The following is a 22,108-nucleotide window of genomic DNA, read 5'->3' as shown; positions in this document are numbered from 1 at the left end:
TATCTATTTAGATACAGATATAAATATAGATATAGATATATAGATATAGATATAGATATAGATATAGATATAGATATAGATATAGATATTCAAGTGTTTGTAGAAGAAGGATATAACTTTTTTCCTCCAAGGTAAATATCCAAACATAATTTGTTGAGTATATCATCTTCTATAAATATATGACATTGTAAGTTTGCATTATAACCAACAGTGACAATATTTATAATATGTTATGACAGGCAACTATTCCCACGTGATGTTGAAGAAGTGAAGTGAAATAAACATGTTGGAAAGATAGTTATTGTTATAAATACATCATTTTGTCAATTTCACAATGGAGAGATGTCCTAAGGAGAATGTCCCTTAAACATCAAATCTCAGGCTTGAGTCAGATCTGAATTGGATGTCTGGTTCCCTTGCTGTTGGAAGAGCATTGGCGAACAAGAGGAACTCAACTCCTCGCTAGAGCATGAAACAGAGGGAGCTGAGGAGATTTAAGACAAGAACTCCAGCAAAAGAAAATGTTGGAATGAAAGTTGGTCGGAAAACACAAGAGTCTAGGGGAAGGACAAGAGCACATGACATTAATAGAGAAGAGGAAGAAGAAAATGAGCATTGAAAGTAACAGGGAGGTAACCGTGAAAGGTGAAAATACCAAGAAATCACACCCCCAGAAGGCTGGGAAGTGGAAAAGTGACAGGACAAGAAGTGGGCAGAATCAGTAGTAGGAAGTAGGTCTGTTCACCACGTCAGTAAATCTGTCTGTGGCAGATGCTTGGAAAAGCTCACTTTAAGCAATGTTTGATTAAATCTGAGGAAGACTTTTTTCAAATTTGATGTCATATTCATACACCGTATCCCATGTCATAAAACACGGAAAATTCCCAACATCTCACAAATACCTCAATTTTAAGTTTAGGCTGATCTTGAAAACACATTTGTGGTGCAGAAGCTACCCTGTAGTTCCTGAGCAGTTAGGTTGTTTGACTTCTCTCCAAATCTCAGGGTAAATAAAACCAAAGATTTGGTCCTGAAGTTTGAAATCCAGGTCTAAAAGTTTGTTACCAATTTGAACGAGTCTTCTCCTATTTTATTATAATCATTGATGCATTTGAGTTTAAGTCAACTATCTTAGTATTTTTCTTCATTCTTCACATTTTGTCTTTGTTCTTTTATCATTCTGGACTCATTTTAAATTATTATTTTTATTATTCACTCTTTCTCCTATGAAATTATAAATTGGACTAACATATTATTCTGTTGGAATCCTGGAGTTTTAATATGTATCCCTGATTAATTAAATTCTCCAATAAGTTAATAATTTTGCCAAGTCAGGGCAATGCAAAAACTTGCCAGGAATTTCAATATATACTTTAACTCTGTTTGTCTTGGCCATTTTATTGATACTGCGGTCATTTATTTTAATTCTGCGTATAATTTAAGTCAAAAAGACATTTATTTTTACTTTTAGCATTCATTTTATTTTCTGATATTGACACTCTGTGGCACACTTCGTTACTTCCCACACTACAGTGTTTCCTCTGGGATTGTTTTTTTTCTGCCTTGAAAACTCCTTTAGCTTCTTCCTTTTGTGTGGGTATGCTGGCAATGGAGATTCTTGGGTTTTGTTTATCTAAAAATATTTTTATTTTGCATTCAATTTTGAAAGGTATTTATGCTAATTTCAGAATTCAAGGTTGTCAGTTATTTGTTATAAAGGCTTTAATGATCAGGGCACCTGGGTGTGTAAGTCAGTTAAGGGTCCAACTCTTGATTTAGGCTCAGGTCATGATCTCAGGGTTCGGTTCCTGATACGGAGCTCAGCGCTGGGCTCTGTGCTGACAGCGTAGAGCCTGCTTGGGATTCTCTCCCTCTCCCTCTCTCTCTGCCCCTCTCCCTCTCATGCACACACACACACACACACACACACACACACTCAAATTAATAAAGAAAACATGAAAAAAGAAAAGAAAAACATTCTTAAAAATCACTGTCGAAAATAACCTACCAAGTTCACACACCTTATGCTATAGGGATTCCATGCAGGGATTTTCCCGTTGATGGCATTTATTTATCTGGAAGGACTACATGTCCTAGTAAAGCAATGCTGAGATAAGGATAAGAAGAGGTGATCCTTCAGTCCCAGAGTTACATACCGTATCAATGACTGTTGCAAAGAGAAATGCTAAAGGTAGAAAATAAAGATATTTATGACTAAAAGGAAATTTTATCAAATTAAGGCAACCAAATGTTTTTTAATTAACATCAACCCCTCAGTAATATTTTATTAATAATTTTAATTTTATTATAGAAATCAAAAGATTTACCATAAAAATGGGAGATTGAAAAATATAATAAACATCCTATCTGATCATTCCTTTAGACATCCTTGTGGATTTTTTCCCAGATGTGTTGAGAAGTAAAATCCCACTTCCTCTGTGAAAATGAAGAAACACAGAATTCTCCACATGTAAACAGCAGAATCAGGAGCAGCACCTGTCCTCACCTGCAGCCCAGAGCTCTGCTACCAGAACATGACTCTGACCAGATCCTGCGTGAAAGCCCCCTACTCGCCCGGACCCCGGCTCATTCTCTACACACTGTTCAGCTTGGGGGCTGTGCTGGCCGTTTTTGGAAACCCTCTGGTGGTGATTTCAATCCTGCATTTCAAGCAGCTGCACTCGCCAACCAATTTTCTCATCGCCTCTCTGGCCTGTGCTGACTTTCTGGTGGGGGTGACCGTCATGCCCTTCAGCATGGTCAGGTCTGTGGAGGGCTGCTGGTACTTTGGGCCAAGTTTCTGTACCTTCCACATGGGCTGTGATGTGGCATTTTGTTATTGTTCTATCTTCCACTTGTGCTTCATCTCCATCGACAGGTACATCGCTGTTACTGAGCCTCTGGTCTATCCTACCAAGTTCACGGTGTCTGTGTCAGGGGCATGCATCGGCATCTCCTGGATCCTGCCTGTTGTATACAGTGGTGCCGTGTTCTACACAGGTGCTTATGATGATGGGCTGGAGGAATTATCTAGTGCCCTCAACTGTGTAGGAGGTTGTCAGACTGTTGTAAATCAAAACTGGGTGTTGATAGGCTTTCTATCTTGCTTCATACCTATTCATAATAACTCTTTATAGCAATATTTCTCTTATGGGTAGACAACTGGATAAAAAGGTTGAAGATACTGGGGGCAAAATAGAATTTTCATCAGCTAGTTGATTTATATCCAGAGTGGCCAAGAGAGAGTGAAAAGCAATGAAAACCCTGGGTATCACTGTGGTAGCATTTATGACTTCATGGTCACCGTATAGTGTTGACTCATTGATTGATTCTTTTATAGGCCTCATAACCCCTCCCAAAACTTATGAGATTTGCTATTGGTGCGCTTGTTATAACTCAGACATGAACCCTTTGATTTATGTTTTATTTTACCCATGGTTTCGGAAAGCCATAAAAGTTGTGAATGGTTGACTTTTCAAGGACAGTTCAGCTACCGTGAATTTGCTCTCTGAACAAACGTAAACAATTGGATTGGGAAGTTAAAGAAATCTTTACAATTTCTAAATGAAACGAGTTTTAAAAATCAACTAAGGCTATTGAGGAGAAAACAAATTACTCTTCAAATGTAATAGGGTAAATGTATTTATGAGTAAAAGGAAATTTTTTTTCCACTTGTTAAAATGTGAACTTCCTTGTCACTTCTCCAAAAGCATGTACTTTATTAATAAGTGTTAAATTTTTATTTGCTAACTACCTCAGAGCTCAGCATACCCCACTTTCTAAAAAGATTTTTCTCCCTCATTTCTTTCAGTTCACTGACTCTTCCCTTTGTTCTGATACGTCATCTATAAACATCTTCATTCTTTGATTCACTTTCCTCTTTTCTAAAAAGCTTTTTTAACTCTAGCAACCAGTCAAAACTTTCACCTGTGAATTGCATCCCAAGGTTCTTGCTGTCTTTTGGTTTGTTTCATTTCCTGAGGGAGGCTTTTGGGGAGCAGTTACATGTCTTGTGCTTAATGTCTGAGGAGAGAGATCTGAAATATTTATCTATAAATTGTGTGTAGACTAACACAGCCACTGTGTCTGATTTAGAATTAGTGGAGATCTCTTGGGGGTTGGGGGGCATTTGCAAGCATAGATATCGTTTTGACCAAGCTGTTGTGATGGCCAAACAGATTACTGTCATCTTGTGTAATTATTTCCTCCCCCAATGTAGGAAGCAGAAGCCACTGTACTTCCCGAAACAATGATAGGATGATTATTTCTCTGCTCTTCTCGCTACTGCTGTTACAACTCAGAACTGTGTAAATGGTTGGTATGGATAGGACTGTATGCTATGCTCTTGTGTTTAAACACATTGAACATTACTTTCCCATTCAGGGTAATTCGTTTTTGAAAGCAGTCTTTAGTTCTTTCTTTTCTATAACAAAACTTAATTTCAACAGAAAATTTGCTAGTTTTAGGAGATAAGTGAAATATACATCAATAAAGACATTGACATATTCACCTTGTTTTTCATTTTTGACATATGAACCACATGCCCACATTGTACCAAGTCAGTGCTAGATTATGTAGAAATGGTTATGTTTCAGAATCTGTAACTCTGGCAAGAAGCAATGTTGTTAACTGTGAAAATTTTAAAAGGAAAAACACTAGTTCAACTAGATCAAGATTAACATCGATAGTGACAAGTCATGTTGATAGCAGTGTGCCCTTGTCATGATGCGATGAGAATGGCATGTTATTTCAATGTTTTTTCCCCAAAAAAACCTATAACCTCAGTGGAATCATGAGAAAAATCATTACACAAACCCTCATAGAGGACCATCCTACAAAATGCCTGACTAGTGCTCCTGAAAACTGTCAAGGTCATAACAAATAAGGGATAAAAGAAACTGTCAAGGTCTAGAGGAGCCTAAGGAGACATAACAACTAAATGTAACATAGTGTCCTAAAGGGGAACTAGAACAGAGGAAGGACATAAGGAAAACCTAAGGCAATCTGAACCATGTATGGACTTCTTACTGATACATTAATAATACTATATCAATGTTGGTTCATTAATTGTAAGAAATTTATGATACTAATCTAAATTGTTAATAATAGGAGAAATGGGGTGTAAGGTATAGAAACTCTGTACTATCTTTGCAGCTTTCGTGTAAATTTAAAATATTCTAAAATAAAATGTTTATTTTTAAAATATAGGGCACACAATTATGTGAGGACAGTGAGCATTGATCCTTATACTACTGATTCATTGATCCATTTCACAAATACCTTTGAAAACTTAGCATTCTGGGTTCTGGTTCAGAGCTTTAGGAATACAAAACAAAAACCTTAGACTATCTTGTAGAAAAAAATGGTATATCAACAATTTTTATGGTTTGGAATGCATGGAAGTTTAAATGATAAAAGATGTGTTTGAGAAGCACGAAAGAAAGGAGAACTTGGCTTCTGGAAGGAAGATCAGGGAGACTTATTAAAGAAGTGGCACTTAAGCTGGGCCTTATGAGATTCAGAGTTTCTGCAGGAGGGAAAGGATGGAAATGGATTTTCAGGCTGAAGGAATGGCATGACCAAAGAAACTGAGAAAGTGCACAGAGTATTCAGGAAATATGGAGATAAAGCAGCTAAACAACTACCAAGGGAGTCGTCACCCTTTTGACCTCCCTGAGGTTGACATTCAAGCCCCTCCACCTCTTCCTCTCCCTCCATCTTCCCAGGCATCCCCCACTTTAATTTGGAGGCATTCTTACCTCCACTGCTTTGCTCAGGTTTTGACTCCTCTGATTCTCATTGTCTTCTGAGCCAACATTTCCCAAATGAGGTTTTATCAGACAGTCATCCTCCGAAATGCTCCAGGGGAAAGAAAGTCCTGCATCCCCAGCGTTTTGGAATTGCTGCATACAATAGCCTGCTCTTGGAGAATAACACTAGACATGACAAGTAAAGACTCCGAGAAGTCTTGTTTCAACAAAAACCTGTTTAATATCGTTTAAATATGCACATTAAAATTATTTATGCAGAGTTCCACCTTATGATATAGCAGAGCGTCCTTCTAGGACAGCCATACTCAGTGGATTGTGAAGAGGTGTGGATTTCTCTCTAAGAAGAGGAAAATGTGTTTTTAAAAATTTTTTTAAATTTATTTTTGAGAGAAAGAGAGAGAGACAGAGAGAGACAGAGAGAGAGACAAGAGTATGAGCGGGGAAGGGGCAGAGAGAGAGGGAGACACAGAATCGGAAACAGGTTCCAGACTCTGAGCCATCAGCACAGAGCCTGACATGGGGCTCGACCTCATGAACTGCAAGATTATGACCTGAGCTGAAGTCGGACACTTAACCACCTGAGCCACCCAGGTGCCCTGAAAATGTGTTTTTTAAAGTAATGACTGATTTATACTTTGCAATTTTTATTTATTCCTATATCTAAGGCACAGTGTTCCTTGATATCTCAAAATTGCATATATTAGAATAAATTTTAATTTATAATTCTTTTTAAATTTAATTATGTGATAATACCAAAAAGTTAATTGGAAAAGAAAGAATAATTACTTCGAAAGAAAAAAGAAGCATTAAAAAATACATCGAAAAATATGTTTATAATAAATAATTGTTTTGAGAGAGAAAGAGAGAGCATGAGTGGGGGAGAGGGGCAGAAGGAGAGAGAGAGAGAGAAAGAGAGAGAATCTTAAACAGTCTCCACGCTTAGCATGAAGTCTGACTGGAGACTCCACTCAGGGATCATGACCTTAGATGAAATCAAGAGTCAGATACTCGATCAACTGAGCAACCCAAGTGTTCCTACAATAAATAATTTTTTAATTAAGAAAAACAATAAAGTCAATAAAAGTTATCTCTCTAGCCAGAAACAAAGGAAGGAAGGAAGGAAGGAAGGAAGGAAGGAAAGAAGGAAGGAAGGAAAGGAAATGAATTCATTTCAGCTAACTTCCATGACAAAATAAAACATTATTTTTTTTATTTATGGAGATTGATTGATTTATGTTCGTATATATATTACATCTATCTATATGTTTGTACTTTGGAGACCTCAAATTAACTTACAAATAAGTTTTCCAAATCAGCAATTATTAATTTGAAAAATAGTCAGTAAGAAATGTGGGAGTTATTAGAGACCTGTAGGAAAAGATTTAGGAAGAAAAAAGAGGCAAAATGTACATAGAAGATGTCAGTACCTTTACTAGTAATAGGTCCTAAGAAGCACTTGGTTCAGTGTTGAAAAAGCATGTGGCTTAAGTACTTGTATTTCCAAAGAAAATCATATACTGGTGTCCCTGGAAAGATAGTAGATCTAACTTAGGTAATTTTTTTTTTAAAAGGAAAAATATTACAATGGCCAGATGTGGATCATTATCACTTTACAAACATTTCACCATTTCCAAGTTTTAATAATTAAAGAAAAGCGAGAAAATATTCCTTCAAGAATACAATACATTTACTCAGTGATCATTGAAATGGACAAACGTAGTTTACAATCCTGTTTAGGGAGACAGGGATTCTAAAGAGGACATTTTGAAAAAGAAACACTCCCAACACTTGACTACAATTATGAAAAGTGATGTCAAACAGCGTTTTCCAAAGTTAAATTATTATACAATATTTGAGCTTCAGGTTACCTGAACAAACAGTACAAAACCCTAATTTTCCAGCTGCAACTCTGAGATGGGGAGAAATTCAAAGGTTGTCAAAATAGTCTCACCCAAGCACTGCCAGGAGGCAGAACCAGTATGAGAACTCAGAAATCTCCACCTCACGCTCTTTTCTCTCCACCTCTGTATCTCAGTCTCAAGGAAGTGATAACAAGGAGCCAAATATTTTCACAGAAGTTCAATGCAGCCAATAAATACTTGGTTGATTTCATTCCCTCCTTTTCTACAGAAACATTGAATAAAGAGAGTGCTACATTCTACTACAGAAACATTGAATTAGAGTACTATATTTCTTTTCAGATTAAGAGGTTGTTTTTTCTCCTCCACTTAAACCATGGTGCCCTAAAAGCATGCCCACAAACTCATGACACCGCCCCTGCCACAGAGCACTCATCCTTCCTGCAGGGACCTACCCCTCGCCTGCATTCAAAGAAGTCACTCTTGATACAAGTCAATAGTGGGTGTCCGAGGTGAGAAGATCTCTCGACTCAGGCAGAGTTTCAGTGCCTTTCTGAACCACCGGTAGGAGAAGACATAGATGATAGGGTTGCAGGCCGAGTTGAAGTAAGCAAACCAAATAAAGATGTCAAAGACCAGTGGCGGTGTGACGAAGTTAAGGAGGCTGTCAACCAGCGTGTCAATGGTGAAGGGAAGCCAGCACAAGAGGTATATGCCCACGGCAATGCCGAGGGTCTTGGCAGCTTTTCTTTCACGTTTGGCAGCCCCAGCCAGGTTTTTGCTCAAGGTGCTGATCTGCTGAGCCTGCCTGATGGCAACCACAAAAATCTTCACGTACAAGCTGATCATGATGAGGCAGGGGAAGAAGAACATAGGAAAATTTAACCAGCCCCAAAACTTATTGAAGAGCAGTTGGCAACTGCCCACACAAGGCATCTCTTCCAGCCACTGACTGAGCGCATTCTCTACCACATCTGTGTAGAGGAAGAAAGCTGTATAAGCTGCTGGAATCCCCCACCCTGCCAGGATGTACCTGATGGCCACCCTGACTGTGAACTTGGAGGGATAGATCAAGGGCTCACAGATGGCACAGTGGCGGTCTATGGAAATGAAACAGAGGTGGAAGATGGAGGTGAGGCAGAAGAGGGTATCCAGATAGGTATGCAGGCGGCAGAGGAAGTCTCCAAGGAACCAGCAGCTCTCCACGGAGCGAATGGTACTGAGAGGCAGCACTAACAGACCCAGAAACATGTCAGCCAGGGCCAAGGAAAGCAGCAAGAAGTTAGTGGGGGTGTGAAGCACTTTGAAGTAGGACACAGCAAACACCACAAACAAATTTCCTAGGACCGTAATCAACATGCCTACTGCACCGGCCAGGTAGATGGCCAACCGGATGCCCAGAGGATGGACTGTCCTGGGGCAAGATCCATTCACCTGGTAGCAGAATGCTGCGGGGTGTTCTTCAGCACCTTGGTTGAGGACAGCACTCATTTATGGTTCCTACTCTTCCTTTCTCTCTGGGAACTGGCCACCTGTACCACCCAAAAAACAAACAAACAAAAAAACAACCCCCCCAAAAAAAACCACAAAACAAAACAAACAAACAAACAAACAAACAAAACAAAACAAAAAGATGTGGAGGAGAAACTGAAGGGCATTTTGTCACCTAGTACAATTTACTTAGGTACTGAAGCTAATATTGCCCAAAAATCAGTATAATGTGAGATTTAAGGTCTCATAAGAGTCACTTCTCTGCTAGCTCTGGTTTCTCTAACTGGGCACTTTTGAAATTAGTGTAGACTGTATCTTTAAGGGCAAAGAAGTAGAATGTAAGCTAACTGTTCCCTCAGAGACAAAGCAGGCTTTGCCACGGTAGGTACTATACAATTATTGAGAGGCCATCTCTTCCATTTTGATAAGTTGACCTATTGTCAAACATAAAGTGAGATTTCAAGTTATCAGTCTGAAACAAGGAAGAATTAAGTCTTTGTAATAAATCATTGCTTGGGGAAAGAATAACATCTGGCTCCTCTCTTCAAGAATTAAATAAAGCAACAGTAAAATCAACAGATCGAGCTGTTTAATTACATGCCAACCAAGAAAATAATTCAAAACACAAATAACTAAAAGAGTAGAGAATTACCAATTTCAGTTTTGCATGCGGCACAATTCCTAAAGAGAACACACATTGTTCATACATCCTGGAAGAACTATCTGTTGTGAAAAAGTATTTTTCTATCTTAACACCGGTCTGCAATTTTAAACAAGTTCCAGTAAGTTGAATTCAAGGTTTCTAAACTACTTACAGAAGTAGGAATCAGGATCACTTCATCAGAAGTCCTTCTTGTAGCAGGTGAACACAGGTATGTAGAATTCTCTTCCATCAGCAAAGACGACAGATGTGCAATCGGTTAATGATTTTATACGCCAAATAGAAACTAGTCCTCAGGGTGGTATGCCATGCAAATGAGTGTTGGAAGTGCTCCAAGGGACCTAGTTTGCACTATTCACAAGTTTCAGTAGTTTGAAGCTTCTTCTCAGCACGAGATCATTTATCTTGCCAATTAATTAGATGAAAATTGAAGACACCAGTTTTATATATCCTTTTGTTTAATTTTATTTTTAGTGAGTTCTGTATATCCTTTCTGCTTTATTTTTTATTAAAATTTTTTTTTAATTTGTTCATTTTTGAGAGGCAAAGAGAGACAGAGCATGAGTGGGGGAGGAGCAGAGAGAGAGGGAGACACAGAATCCGAAGCTGGCTCGAGGCTGCTGTCAGCACAGAGCCTAACGTGGGGCCCGAACCCACAACCACGAGATCATGACCTGAGCCACCCAGGCACCCCACTTGCTTTAGAATTATTCGTGCACAGGGTGTCTCTGTGGCTCAGTTGGTTAAGGGTCTGACTTTGTCTCAGTTCATGATCTCACGGTTTGTGAGTTCGAGCCCTGCATCAAGCTCTGTGCTGACAGGTCAGATCCTGGAGCCTGCTTCGGATTCTGTGTCTCTCTCTTCTCTTTGCCCCTCCCCCACTTGAATTCTGTATCTCTCTCTCTCTCTCTCAAAAATAAATAAACGTTAAATATTAAAAAAAATTATTTGTGCACATTTCTTTCAACAAAATAGTTGAGAATAACTGATCATAAGCCCTTAGGTTCACTTCGTGTTGGTTAAAGAAGTCACAGTAGATGAAACAGTTCCCTGAATACAGCCGAGTTAGATTCTTGTTCTGTTACCCCCTCAGTCATCCCTTACCCTTTTCATCCCTCTGCCTCCCCATTGGTAAGAGTACCTACAATTAGACTCATATGTCCATACTTTATGTGGATACTACCAAGAAAAATAACACATTCGATTATATTCTGCTCTCTCTGATTTTTGGTACCAAACCTCCAGGGGATGGGATGCCTCTTTATGGCCTTGGAGAGATCATTCCTCAAAATAAATCAAACCGGTGTTGCAAAAACCACATAACTGTAAAGGTGACAAAAGATTACATCTACCAATGGGGCCTGTAGTAGGAAGTATAGGGGTCGAAGGATTGAAATAAAAAAAAAAAATGAAGGAGGTTGACAGACACCTCCACCTTCTCCACAAAGCCTGGGCCAAACCCAGTGATCGTCACTGGAAACTTGCACTGTATCCAGTCCACGTGCATAGAAATAGATTTTTAACTCCAGAGCTTGATCAGACCAGGAAGGATCCTGCGTTATCACATACCGTGACACCTTTTGATTCATAAATCATAATCCACCCTGCAATTAGGCAGAGATTCCCATGGCTCTAAGTCTAATCTGACCAAGAGTTTGTGAAAAGTAAGGACAAATGTCTTCCAAATAAAAGAAGGCCTAAGAAGGAAACTCTCAAAAAGGGTCTTGTGTTTTGTTTGTTTGGGAGATATATTGCATCAAACCTGAAATGCAATATGCAAGCACACGTGTGATTCCTCTGTCAGAGATTACCTAACCTTCTGTGCCCTGTTTTCTAATCTATTAATTGAATATAATACAATACCTACAACCACAAGTTTGTCATGAAGATGGATGAGTGTTAAGAATGGTTCCTGTCACATGGCAAGCTGGACAGACAAGAGTGGGAATAGATACTAGTCCCGATTCTGTGTTAACCCTCCCAAGTTAGGGCTCTGATTCCCTCTTCCAAACTGACTTTCAGAAATACACTCCAGGTACATAACAACTGGGAGCAAAACTAATTGGGGTTTGGATCCTCTAGATTTTCTTGCTCATCTTGAGATTCATTGATGTTGCATTTGTATAGCTTTCATCAAAGAGGCTTTATATTTTAGAAACAAGACAGAAGAGAAAGTGGAATATTTATAAGGTAGTCAAAAGTGTTGTTTAGATTTAGGATCTTAACAATTAGTTTTGCTATTTAACAATGCTAAAGCTACTAGAGTAAGCTATAAGACAAGAATATTAATGTTCTCCCCTCTCCCCCAAAGCAATGTCTGACTCCCTTGAGATAAGCTGTGAGTGTTGGTCCAGGAGAGATAAAGGTTACTAGGAGATATTCTAGAAAAGAAAATAATCTAACTGATGATACCCGAGGGACTCATAAATGCTAGCAATATTTGAGACAGGCAGTCAGTAAGTTTTTAAGAATTGCTTCTATTCATATTTGCAATCTGAAACAGTAATCACCTTTGATGACTAAGGTCTAAGAAAGTGAGGTTTTTCTTTTTTTCTTTTTCTTTTTCTTTTTTAACAGAAAGAATAATAAAAGCAATTCCCTTGAGGACACAAATAAAAAAGCAATTGCAGAACAAGGTTTCCTGTTTTTCGTAGCCCCTCTGCAATCCAGTCAAGATCAATTAAATGCATATGAAAGGGAAAACCTACGTTAGCAGTAGATGAGGCAAACAAATGTGGGCTTTAACAAGAGATACACCAGGTTTTGAATATTATGATCTTGGAAAAGTTGCCTCATCTCTTGAACAGGGGATTTAAGCTAGAGGTTATAGAGAGTGCTAGGAAGATTAGGTAGTTCAGTGGTAGGAAGCATCTCCTTTACTCAATGTGATGACACATTCCTTCGGCCTAAAATGCAGTCTTCCCTACACCCCAAGCCAGGCAAAATTTTCCTCCTCCATATTCCGTAACTTATTGTGCCTGGTTCTATCATAAGATATATTACCATGCAGGGTAATTGAATGGCTATGTTTCTCCTATTAGACCATGAGCCCCGGAAGGCCAGGATTTCAGCTTTATGTGTCTCTGAACAAAAAACACTCAGAGTAGTACTTGGCACATAGTAGATGCTCAGTAAATGTTTATTGAACTGAGTGGCTTTTAATATAGGCTGTCCATGGCAGCCACCATCCTCCTGGGATAATGGCTGCTCTATTCAACCTCAATACATTCTGGAAAGAAGAGCACCTGGTTTGTAATAATAATGGAATGATTCACTTTTCCTTGGACTAGCCACCTTCCACTAGGGAAGAGAAGGTGGAGCTGTTTTGAGAAACAATTGAGCTGATGTTCATGGACATCTTTTGTAAATTACAGAAGTGCTTTATGAAGGTAGGGAGTGATTATGACTGCAGCAGAAGCTTCCATATGCTCTTTTATTTCTCCTCTATTTAGCTATGCTTTTAGTGGGCAAGAGAAAATGTGGCCTGTGGCCACAGATCCGAGTTCCTTGATACTAAGTCAACCATTTTGTGTAATTCTAATTTTTGTAATGTTTTGTTTATTTTTGAGAGACAGAGCATGAACTGGGGGTGGGGGGGCAGGGAGAGAGGGAGACACAGAATCTGAAATAAGCTCCAGGCTCTGAGCTGTCAGCACAGAGCCTGACATGGCACTCAAACTTGTGAACTGTGAGATCATGACCTGAGCCGAAGTCAAATGCTTAATCAACTGAGCTGCCCAGGTGCCCCATCCTTATGCTATGCTGAGGGTCAAATGAGAAAATGCATATATACCGAGTAAATGGCTGTCCTTCTCATTCAGTCTCTCAGTTCTAGCAGTGCAAATAACCTTGTTGAATCCCGAAAAAGGAAGAGAGGCTCATCATGGGAAGCAGATTGTAAAATACTCTTTCCATCATATGGTGCTCTATCTATTGACCCATCTGACTCAGGAAGGAGGTCTATGTTGGCCTAAAGACCAAGGAACTCCCCCTGTTTCTTTGAGTCTTCAAAAGGAAGGAGTACCATTAGCCTCTGGCATGTCGTGTTTGGGATTAGGGGAAGAAGAAATCTCCTCCTGAAGGATTAAATGACTGTAGTCATTAAAGAATAAATCAATACTTTACCAAGCATCTCAATACCTAATTCTGATTTCTAATACTGTCCTTTGATGATGATGATAATAATAATAATAATAATTTGCCAAAACATCTCAGGATCTAAATATGCTATATCTAAATGATTAAGGTACAAGTACTGGCCTCAGGAAGCTATAAATATTCAACAGAACATGTAGATGCAGAGAGTATTGGGAATTCTCAACTGAATAGAGATGTTATTAAATGTATTTTGGAATAATGAGTAGTTCCTAATAGATAGTCTAGAGTGGGGATAGAGTCAAAAAAGCAAAAAGGTTCATAAACAGCATTTAGGATTTATATATATGTATATGGACATTAGAAACTTTAAGTATTAAGATGTCCTGCATGGATGTGTGATATCATTTAGCCAAGTGAAAGAATGGAGGGGGTTTGATTAACCAAATATTCTGATATTACTATAAGAATTACTGTAGGGGCACGTGGGTAGCTTAGTCAGTTAAGCGTCTGACTTTGGCTCAGGTCATAATCTCACTGTTTTGTGAGTTCAAGCCCCACATTAGCCTCTCTGCTGTCAGCACAGAACCCACTTCAGAGCCTCTGCCCCACCCCCCCACTCTCAAAAATAAAAGAAAATAAATTACTGCAGTAAAATGCACTTAATATTAAAGCCTATGCTAATGGTAACAAGATTTCTCTTTGCAACATACCAGTGTCTGAAAGTTATGAAAAGCAACCTTACCTCCTGCAAAAATAAGCAAAAGTTATAAATAAATCACATCAGCCACATACAAACTATTTGCAGATATAGTCTATTTGGCTGGAAGAGTCCTTCTATTGAACATCTCCATTTATGAAATTTCCCAATCTGTCAATCCATTAGATAATCAACAATATTTCTACATAACCAAAACTTTCAGTAAAATACTTCCGCCACTGAGGCATTAGGAAAGGAAGGGAAGATCTGACTTCTATTCTCGGGAATCTCACTATATGAGCATGAAAGCTTCATTTTGAGTGTTGCAAATGTTTCTGAGTCAGTAAGTCCTTTTCCACTATGTGCCTTTTCTGGCTCTGTCCCCCAGTTCCCAGTACAACATCGTGCACATGTGACCAAAGAAAACAGGAATTAAATTCAGTTCAATTTCTACTTTACAAATAGGCTTTTTCTTCCGTCTTCTTTCCCAAGGGAAGGAGTCCCTACTTGCCTAGAATTCTTTGCTTTGTAGTTGTTTATCTTGGTGGATTTGAGTAACTCCCATGTTCTTCAAAGTTTATATGTTTTAGTTATCCAGTGAACATGTTCAGAGATTTTAATGGGAAAGGAACCATTCCAGGCACTGTGGGATACAAAATGGAAAATATAAAGACATAGTGTCCCACAGAAGAAGCTTATAATCTAATGAGGAACCAACACACTGGTGCATACTCAACTCTGGCACAAAGCAGGAGTCAGAGAAATGAGTTTGGGGTGGTGGATGTGCATAGAAGGAAGATGCTGGTTACATTGAGTTTGCGATCTTGGTAGAACATTCAAAATGGCAGTCTATTGGTAGTAAGAAATGAGGGGCTTGAGTTTGGAAGGAAGGATAAGCTGCAAATAAATATACTTGAGAGAAAGATATATAGACATGAATATTGAAGCTATGAGGTTAACTAAGGTTAAAGCAGGATTTCTTAACCACGAAACTATTGAAGTCTTAGGCCAGATAATCCTTTAGTGTGGGGGATATTCTGTGCATTGTAGACTCTTTAGCAGTGTTCCTTACCTCTACCCTCTAGATGTCAGTAGCATCCCACCCTGGTTGTAAAAACCAAAAACATCTCCAGACACTGAATGGCCACAAAGGGCAAAACTGTCCCTGATTGAGAACCACCAGATTAGAGAGACAGAGGGATGGTATGAAGGATGAAAAGAAGGTTGTAAAGGACAAAATAAGTTTATGGGGTAGGAGAAGCAAGAGCAAGACAAAAAAAAAAAAAAAAAGACATGATGAGACATGTGCAGCATTAAGTATTATCTTAAAACTATGGGGTAGGGAAAGAACTTCAGTTGTGAATGAAACTCAACCTTAGTGAATAATTAGTATGTACACACAGACACCCAAAGACATGGAAATACCACCTATGTGTATATACACAGGCTGTAAATATATACAGCATATATAATTACATATTGAGAGGGAGAAAGAATATATTCCTAAACTCTTATTTATTCATTCTTCTCATTCAGTAAGACAGTCCGATTTTACCAATATATTACAAAATTCACTTCAATGCTTTTTGAAGAGGTTTAAGTCAGAACCAAAAAAATTGAAAGTAGCTACAACTGTCTGCTTCCTTCTCCCCTTCCAAGTCAATCACATGCTAAATAATCCAGACTCCCAATGTTCTCAAGCTCTCTCCCAGGCTCCCCTAAGATAGAACAATAGTCTCAAGAAAGATTTAGATAAACTCTGCATGGCTGTCAATAAGTGTGAAGACCAACTCTGTCTCCTCTTCTGATGTTCATAAGAAAAAAAAAATCTCCATTTGATTTAAGTCAAAGGAGTGAAATTCTAAATCTCTAATTTTGTGAATTCAGGAATCAGCAAGCCATGGGACAGAGTTTTTTTATTGGAGATGCCTTCCCCAGAACTCCAGAAATTAACCACTTTGGTAGCTCTGGTAAACCCAGAACGCTAGATCGATTGCTCCTACTTAGATAGATGTCCATAACACCAACTGGAAGAATATGCTTATCCAGTAAGTTTATGGCCTTACCTTTGAGGAGGAGCATCCAACAAGATTCCTTACCAGGAAAGAATCTTACAGAATGGAGAGTATTGCCTAAGTGTCTGCAGGATATAGGCTTAGGGTAGAAGAGTCAGGGTGGAAGATGGTTCCCGTGATAATCATCCGCAATGCCTTGCGAAACCAGGGATAAAACATGCCATATATGATGGGATTGAAAGTGGAGTTGAAATAACCCAGCCAGAGGAAGACATTGTACAAATCTTCAGGAGTTGTGAAATTAATGAAAGGGTCTGTGATTGTCAAGATGAAAAAGGGCAGCCAGCACAATACAAACACTCCCATGACTATGCTTAAAGTCTTGGTGGCCTTGCTTTCTTTTTTGGATGATACTTTCATTTTGCTTTCTGACCCAACGTGTTTCCTGGTAGGACCCATGCCAATTTGCTTAGTATGCTTCCTGGCTACGCTGAAAATGTGTATGTAAATCCCCACCATTACAGTCCCAGGTAGGAAGCAGGCTATAAAGGAAGCCAACACCCCCCAGAGCTTGTTAAATATCAACACACACAAACCTGTGCAGTCAATGGCTGCAACAAAGTCTTCTGCACCAACTATGTTTAATTCTGAGAATACCAGGCCAAAGGCAAAAAAAATTGGAATAGACCAACTGATGAGTAGAAAGACCTCTATTACAGGGATGGTAATTTTGGTGACATAATGCAAAGGGTCACAAACAGCATAGTAGCGATCCACTGAGATGAAGCAGAGGTGAAAAATAGAGGTGGTGCAGAGCATGATGTCACAGCAGCTGTGGACTTTGCAAAAGAGGTCTCCAAAATACCAGCAAGACTCAATGGACCTGACCATACTGAAGGGCATGACCACACAGCTCAACAAAAAGTCAGTTGTGGCCATGGAGAGAATCAGGAAGTTGGTTGGGGACTGGAGCTGCTTGAAGTGAGCGATGGAAATGATCACAACCAGGTTGCCCAACATGGTCATCACTATAGCACCAGTCATGACAACATACATGGCACACACACTCAGCACAGACCTCACATTTCTAGGGCATGAATTGTTGACCAAAGCAAAGCAAAATTGGACTTCCGGAGGATTCCAAAGTTCCGGTGAATTCATCGTCTTTGTCCTGTGGGTACTATTAATCTTTTGCAAAATTACTGTGCTCCTCTCCTTTCTGTGAGAGAAAGAAGAAAAACAATGAAAATCCCTGGTGGGCAAATTTTCAGAAAGGCCCAGGTAGCTGCATTTCCAATTCTAAACTGAACTTCCTGCCGACCAAGAGCACTGCTTCCCAAACTTTAATGTACATACAAATCACCCAGGGGTCTTTCTAAAATACAGATTCTGTTTCTGGGGTGGAGGTTAAGAGTCTGGCTCTCAGGAGATGCCAATGCTGTTAGTCTAAGGACTATCCCTTAAGTAGGAAGGGACTAAAGACAACTGAATGAATATCCAATGTCTAAGTAACCCAGTTAAAACCACCTAAGTAACCCAGGTAAATGCCCATGTTCTGGGCACTAATATGTAGCCCTTACTTAGGATTCCAAATCTATAGGCAGATCAAGAATTTTCTCTGTCCCACTTATATTAGCCAATTTGATGGATAAAACCTGTCAAGAATTACTAGGACTTATGGAACTTTTATTTAATGTTTAGCTTCAAAAATAATTACAATCTAAAGATTGTGCTTCCCCCCCCCCCCCGCCCGCCCTTAACTTCTCTTGTGGGTATTTGCAAATGCTTTGGATCCTGTTGATTAATACATACTATTCAGTTAAGGGAATATTTTTCTTTCCAATGTGAAGAATAAGTTTTTAGATTTTTAGAGCAATTTGTGGTCGACTAAAAATGTGCTAAAGTCTACAAAATTATACATGAATAATCTCCAAAAAGGGCAGGGGGATACTGAAATGATAAATTCTGTAAATCTCGTGTGTTACCTCCTTTCATTTAGCAACTCCATCCATGAATTCAAATTTAAGTTGAGGTCTCCTGGTCCACAGATTGCAAGACTTATATTGGGAACAAATTTGACACATGGGCGTGCTCACTGTTTAAACTGTCACGTTACATAATTTATGCTGTTGCCTTTAAAAATGTGAAAATAATGAGACTGACTCACCCAGAGTATGACAGAGGTTGGATTTGTTTTTCCAGTACCCGGACTGGCTGTGTAGTTCTGATGACCAAAGACAAGCATTACTGAGCTCTAAGGCCAGGTAGGTAGAGTGGACTTTGGCCTGAGAAGAAATGAAAACTCACTGGTCCATCGTAAAAACAAACCCACAATCATGTCCTCATGAGATTTACTTGGAAAACACACTAAATGAGAATACAATTACCTTTGAAAATAATATTTACAGTATTTGCTATTATAGCTCAGCCATTTTTTTTTCCAATGTGTACTATTTGAAATTTTAACATCATGGCACATTTTATTTGATCTGGATATAATAAGTTAATTTCTCAAATTAACATTTTTCTTTAGGTACGTTTTAATTTTGTCAGTCAAATATTGTGCAATGGCTTTGAACTTGAGAAACCAAACACAGGTAAGAAGGACAAAGACTTATTCAAATCCTTTTTAAACTGTAGCTTATCAATTTCGGAACATACAGCACAAATTATTTGGTTACTTATCACTTTAGCCATGAAATCTTAAATAATGGAATAATGAAATCTTAAATGCTCAATTAACTTCTTTAACAAATTAACTTTATTCTGCCTTTCATCTTATTTTTGTGAATTTAATTTTTTTCTTTAATTCTTTAAAAAATCATCCTTAAAGATAGCTGACAGGTACCAAAAAGTTTCTTAAGCATTTCACTGCATATCCATAGACAGACAGCATTCTCATACAAAATAGACACTCTTCAATTGTTTATGGTATAATTTTTGGAGTTTGAAGTTTCATTTTTGAAAATTTAATCCCTGAAAGAATTGAAACAATTTAACCGCCTAGGTGTGTAAAGTGAATATCATTTATTTCATCTTATTTATTTACTTTTTGTGGGAGGAAGCAGGGTATGAAACAGCTGCCCAAACTTAATAGCATTATCTCATGTTTCTGATGCATGGTTACCTATATTAGGGAAGTGTTTAAACTTATTTACTTACAAAGTCACTACGCGTGTGAATTGTGAAGGTAATGTCAAAGGTAATAATGCTTTAAGCCCCTATCATAAACTCTTGGTCCCAAATTACAAAAGCAAGTAAGCAAATGCAAATATGGCTGCTGGTCTACTGCTTTGTTAAACAAGGAAATTGTCATGAAATCAAGTGCAGTCCGGCTTTTGTTTGTTATTTAAGAACATAACAGAATAGATTCCTTTAGGTTGAAGACTCACTTCCAAAAGATATACAGTAATTTTTAATAAGATTAAATAAAGTTAAGCCCACTAAGACATCTCACTTTCAACATAGGATATTATTATTACACTTCTTTTTCTTTTTACCAGTTACGTTTCCGGGGGCCAAATGCATGACAGCATTGTAAACAATCACCCAATGCAAGCATAGAAAATTGTTAGTTTTTTTCCTAAGAAGTAAAAAGAGACATTTGCAAACAACTCTGGAGAGGAGCAAGCATTGCATTGTCTTTTAGTTCAAATTTAATTATTTAAGGGAAAAGATAACATAATAAGAAAACAAACAAGGACTGAAATAATGATTTCAAAAACACAAAAGTCCCCCAGAATTGCAAAGAAAAAATGAAAAAGGACTCACGTAATAATTTTCCCCGAGCATTAAGTACCTAAAATTCTATTAATATATATTTATTTCTCCAAAATAAGAAGGAAAATAATCATCTAGCTCAATAATGTATTACAAATAAAGTGGAAATTTTAGGAAAGGACATATCAAACCTGCTTAATCAGGCCTGATTTTTCTTCTCTTGCTAGTGACATCGTTCAGCTGCTTTACTTCTGAGACTATTTCTGTGGGGAAAAATGATTTTATCTTACCTTGACGTACTTCACTTACGCAATAGTTTCCTAGGTAAGGGAGCTAAGAAAGAAAGTTCAAGAAAGAAAGCTAAGTTCAAGAAAGAACTGCTGTGGGTTTTCCTATCATGGCCTGTTTAGAATTTCGGTGATTAAAAAAAAAAAAAGGTGATCTGGCTTTATTTTTTAGACCGGTGTTTTAAGTTTGATTCCTTTCAACATAAATTAAAAAAAGGATGAGTGTATCTGATCTTTTTCTTCTTTTAATATATTCTCCTCTTGTTTACCAGAACTTGTCTGGCTAATTAGGTAATTTGGAGCTAAAGTCACTGTGAGATGAAATATCTGTTGTGCCAAGGTTTCTTTTTTTTTTTTTTAATTTTTTTTTTCAACGTTTTTTATTGATCTTTGGGACAGAGAGAGACAGAGCATGAACGGGGGAGGGGCAGAGAGAGAGGGAGACACAGAATCGGAAACAGGCTCCAGGCTCCGAGCCATCAGCCCAGAGCCCGACGCGGGGCTCGAACTCACGGACCGCGAGATCGTGACCTGGCTGAAGTCGGACGCTTAACCGACTGCGCCACCCAGGCGCCCCTGTGCCAAGGTTTCTTACCACACAACTGCTCATTGTGTCTCGCGGCTCTCCTCTCTGCTGACACCCGACCAGAAAAGGCACTTAGGCTCAAGTTCTTATAGGTGGAGCCCTGGCAGGCTATCCTGTCATCAGTGTGTACACACAAAATATGCCTCCTGAGGCTGCATTACCTCCTTCTGTCCTGCTTTTGACAGGCGTGTCCCTTGACAATCTTCCATGCGCTGGGGGCAAAGCCATTACAGCAGGTCACCAGAGAATTGGCTCTGGGAGGGCGAATCAGTGTCCTATTGTCCCTTTGGCTTCAGAGGAACAGCATGGAATAGGCTAGCACAAGGCCAAAGTGGAGACAAATGAGAAAAAGTGAAAAGAAGGGAGCAAGGGGGGGATAAGGAAGCAAAGAAGAAAGAGTGAGAAAGGAGAGAATTTGGTTAAAATCTAAAAAACTGCTCACTCCACTTATTACCAAATGACAGGTGTTTTGAAGCACTGAGTTCTTTAATCCCTAGTGAAAAGTTGACTCATTTATACTGTTGCAGGATTTCTGACCTCAGTACTGGGGATTCCTTGTCTAGTCTCTTCGAAGAATGAAGAGGGGGGCACAAAATGAGCCGCAGGCAAAAGCTTATTAGAGTATGAGATCAGTAAGGAAGAATAGTTTCGTAAAGAGAGCTTTCATAGCTCTGTTTAAAGAGAGGGGACATTGGAAAGTGAATGCCTGACGACTATAGGCAAGAGTCCTTGTAAGGTTCTGGTCGGCCCCTGCTTCCCTTCCCCCATATTTCTTCTCAGGTTCTATGCTTATTGGCTTGGTAATTAGGTGCTGGGTTGTCCATTCCTGATTGGCTCATTTCCATTGTCTGAGGGATGGTCTATGGCCATACCATTCTTTGTGAGTCATACGTTTTATGGTCTACTTATTTTGAGTTTACTTA

At 38.7% G+C, this 22,108-nt stretch overlaps 2 protein-coding genes and 1 pseudogene across 3 annotated transcripts; 1 reads left to right on the top strand and 2 right to left on the bottom strand.

Moving 5' to 3' along the window:
- Positions 1-578: 578 nt before the first annotated feature.
- On the top strand, positions 579-3,522 carry LOC109249816 (trace amine-associated receptor 6-like; annotated as a pseudogene).
- A 3,536-nt stretch (positions 3,523-7,058) lies between these two features.
- TAAR5 (trace amine associated receptor 5) lies at positions 7,059-9,479 on the bottom strand. Its single transcript, XM_019420411.2, has one exon. The coding sequence runs from the start codon at positions 9,119-9,121 to the stop codon at positions 8,108-8,110; it is 1,014 nt and encodes a 337-aa protein (XP_019275956.1). The 5' UTR covers positions 9,122-9,479; the 3' UTR covers positions 7,059-8,107.
- A 5,827-nt stretch (positions 9,480-15,306) lies between these two features.
- LOC109249921 (trace amine-associated receptor 4) lies at positions 15,307-20,647 on the bottom strand. Of its 2 annotated transcripts, none has more exons than XM_019420563.2 (3): positions 20,603-20,647; positions 18,760-18,877; positions 15,307-17,811 (listed from the first exon to the last, which is right to left on the bottom strand). In XM_019420563.2, exon 3 carries the CDS (start codon positions 17,751-17,753, stop codon positions 16,710-16,712), a length of 1,044 nt encoding a protein of 347 aa, XP_019276108.2. In that variant the 5' UTR covers positions 17,754-17,811; positions 18,760-18,877; positions 20,603-20,647; the 3' UTR covers positions 15,307-16,709. The 2 variants fall into 2 exon arrangements, with proteins under 2 accessions (XP_019276108.2, XP_019276109.2); XM_019420564.2 differs by lacking the exon at positions 20,603-20,647 and adding an exon at positions 19,755-19,950.
- Between the last annotated feature and the right edge of the window lie 1,461 nt (positions 20,648-22,108).

The sequence above is a fragment of the Panthera pardus genome, unplaced genomic scaffold (genome assembly GCF_024362965.1).
Source record: "Panthera pardus isolate Hobbes unplaced genomic scaffold, ASM2436296v1 HiC_scaffold_17, whole genome shotgun sequence".
NCBI lineage: Eukaryota > Metazoa > Chordata > Mammalia > Carnivora > Felidae > Panthera > Panthera pardus.
The sequence above is the reverse complement of the archived record's forward strand: the minus strand, read 5'-3'. Positions and strand labels throughout refer to the sequence as shown.

Coding starts and splice junctions, on each gene's coding strand:
- TAAR5 (XM_019420411.2), bottom strand. CDS start 9,121: ATGAGTGCTGTCCTCAACCAAGGTGCTGAAGAACACCCCGCAGCATTC.
- LOC109249921 (XM_019420563.2), bottom strand. CDS start 17,753: ATGAATTCACCGGAACTTTGGAATCCTCCGGAAGTCCAATTTTGCTTT.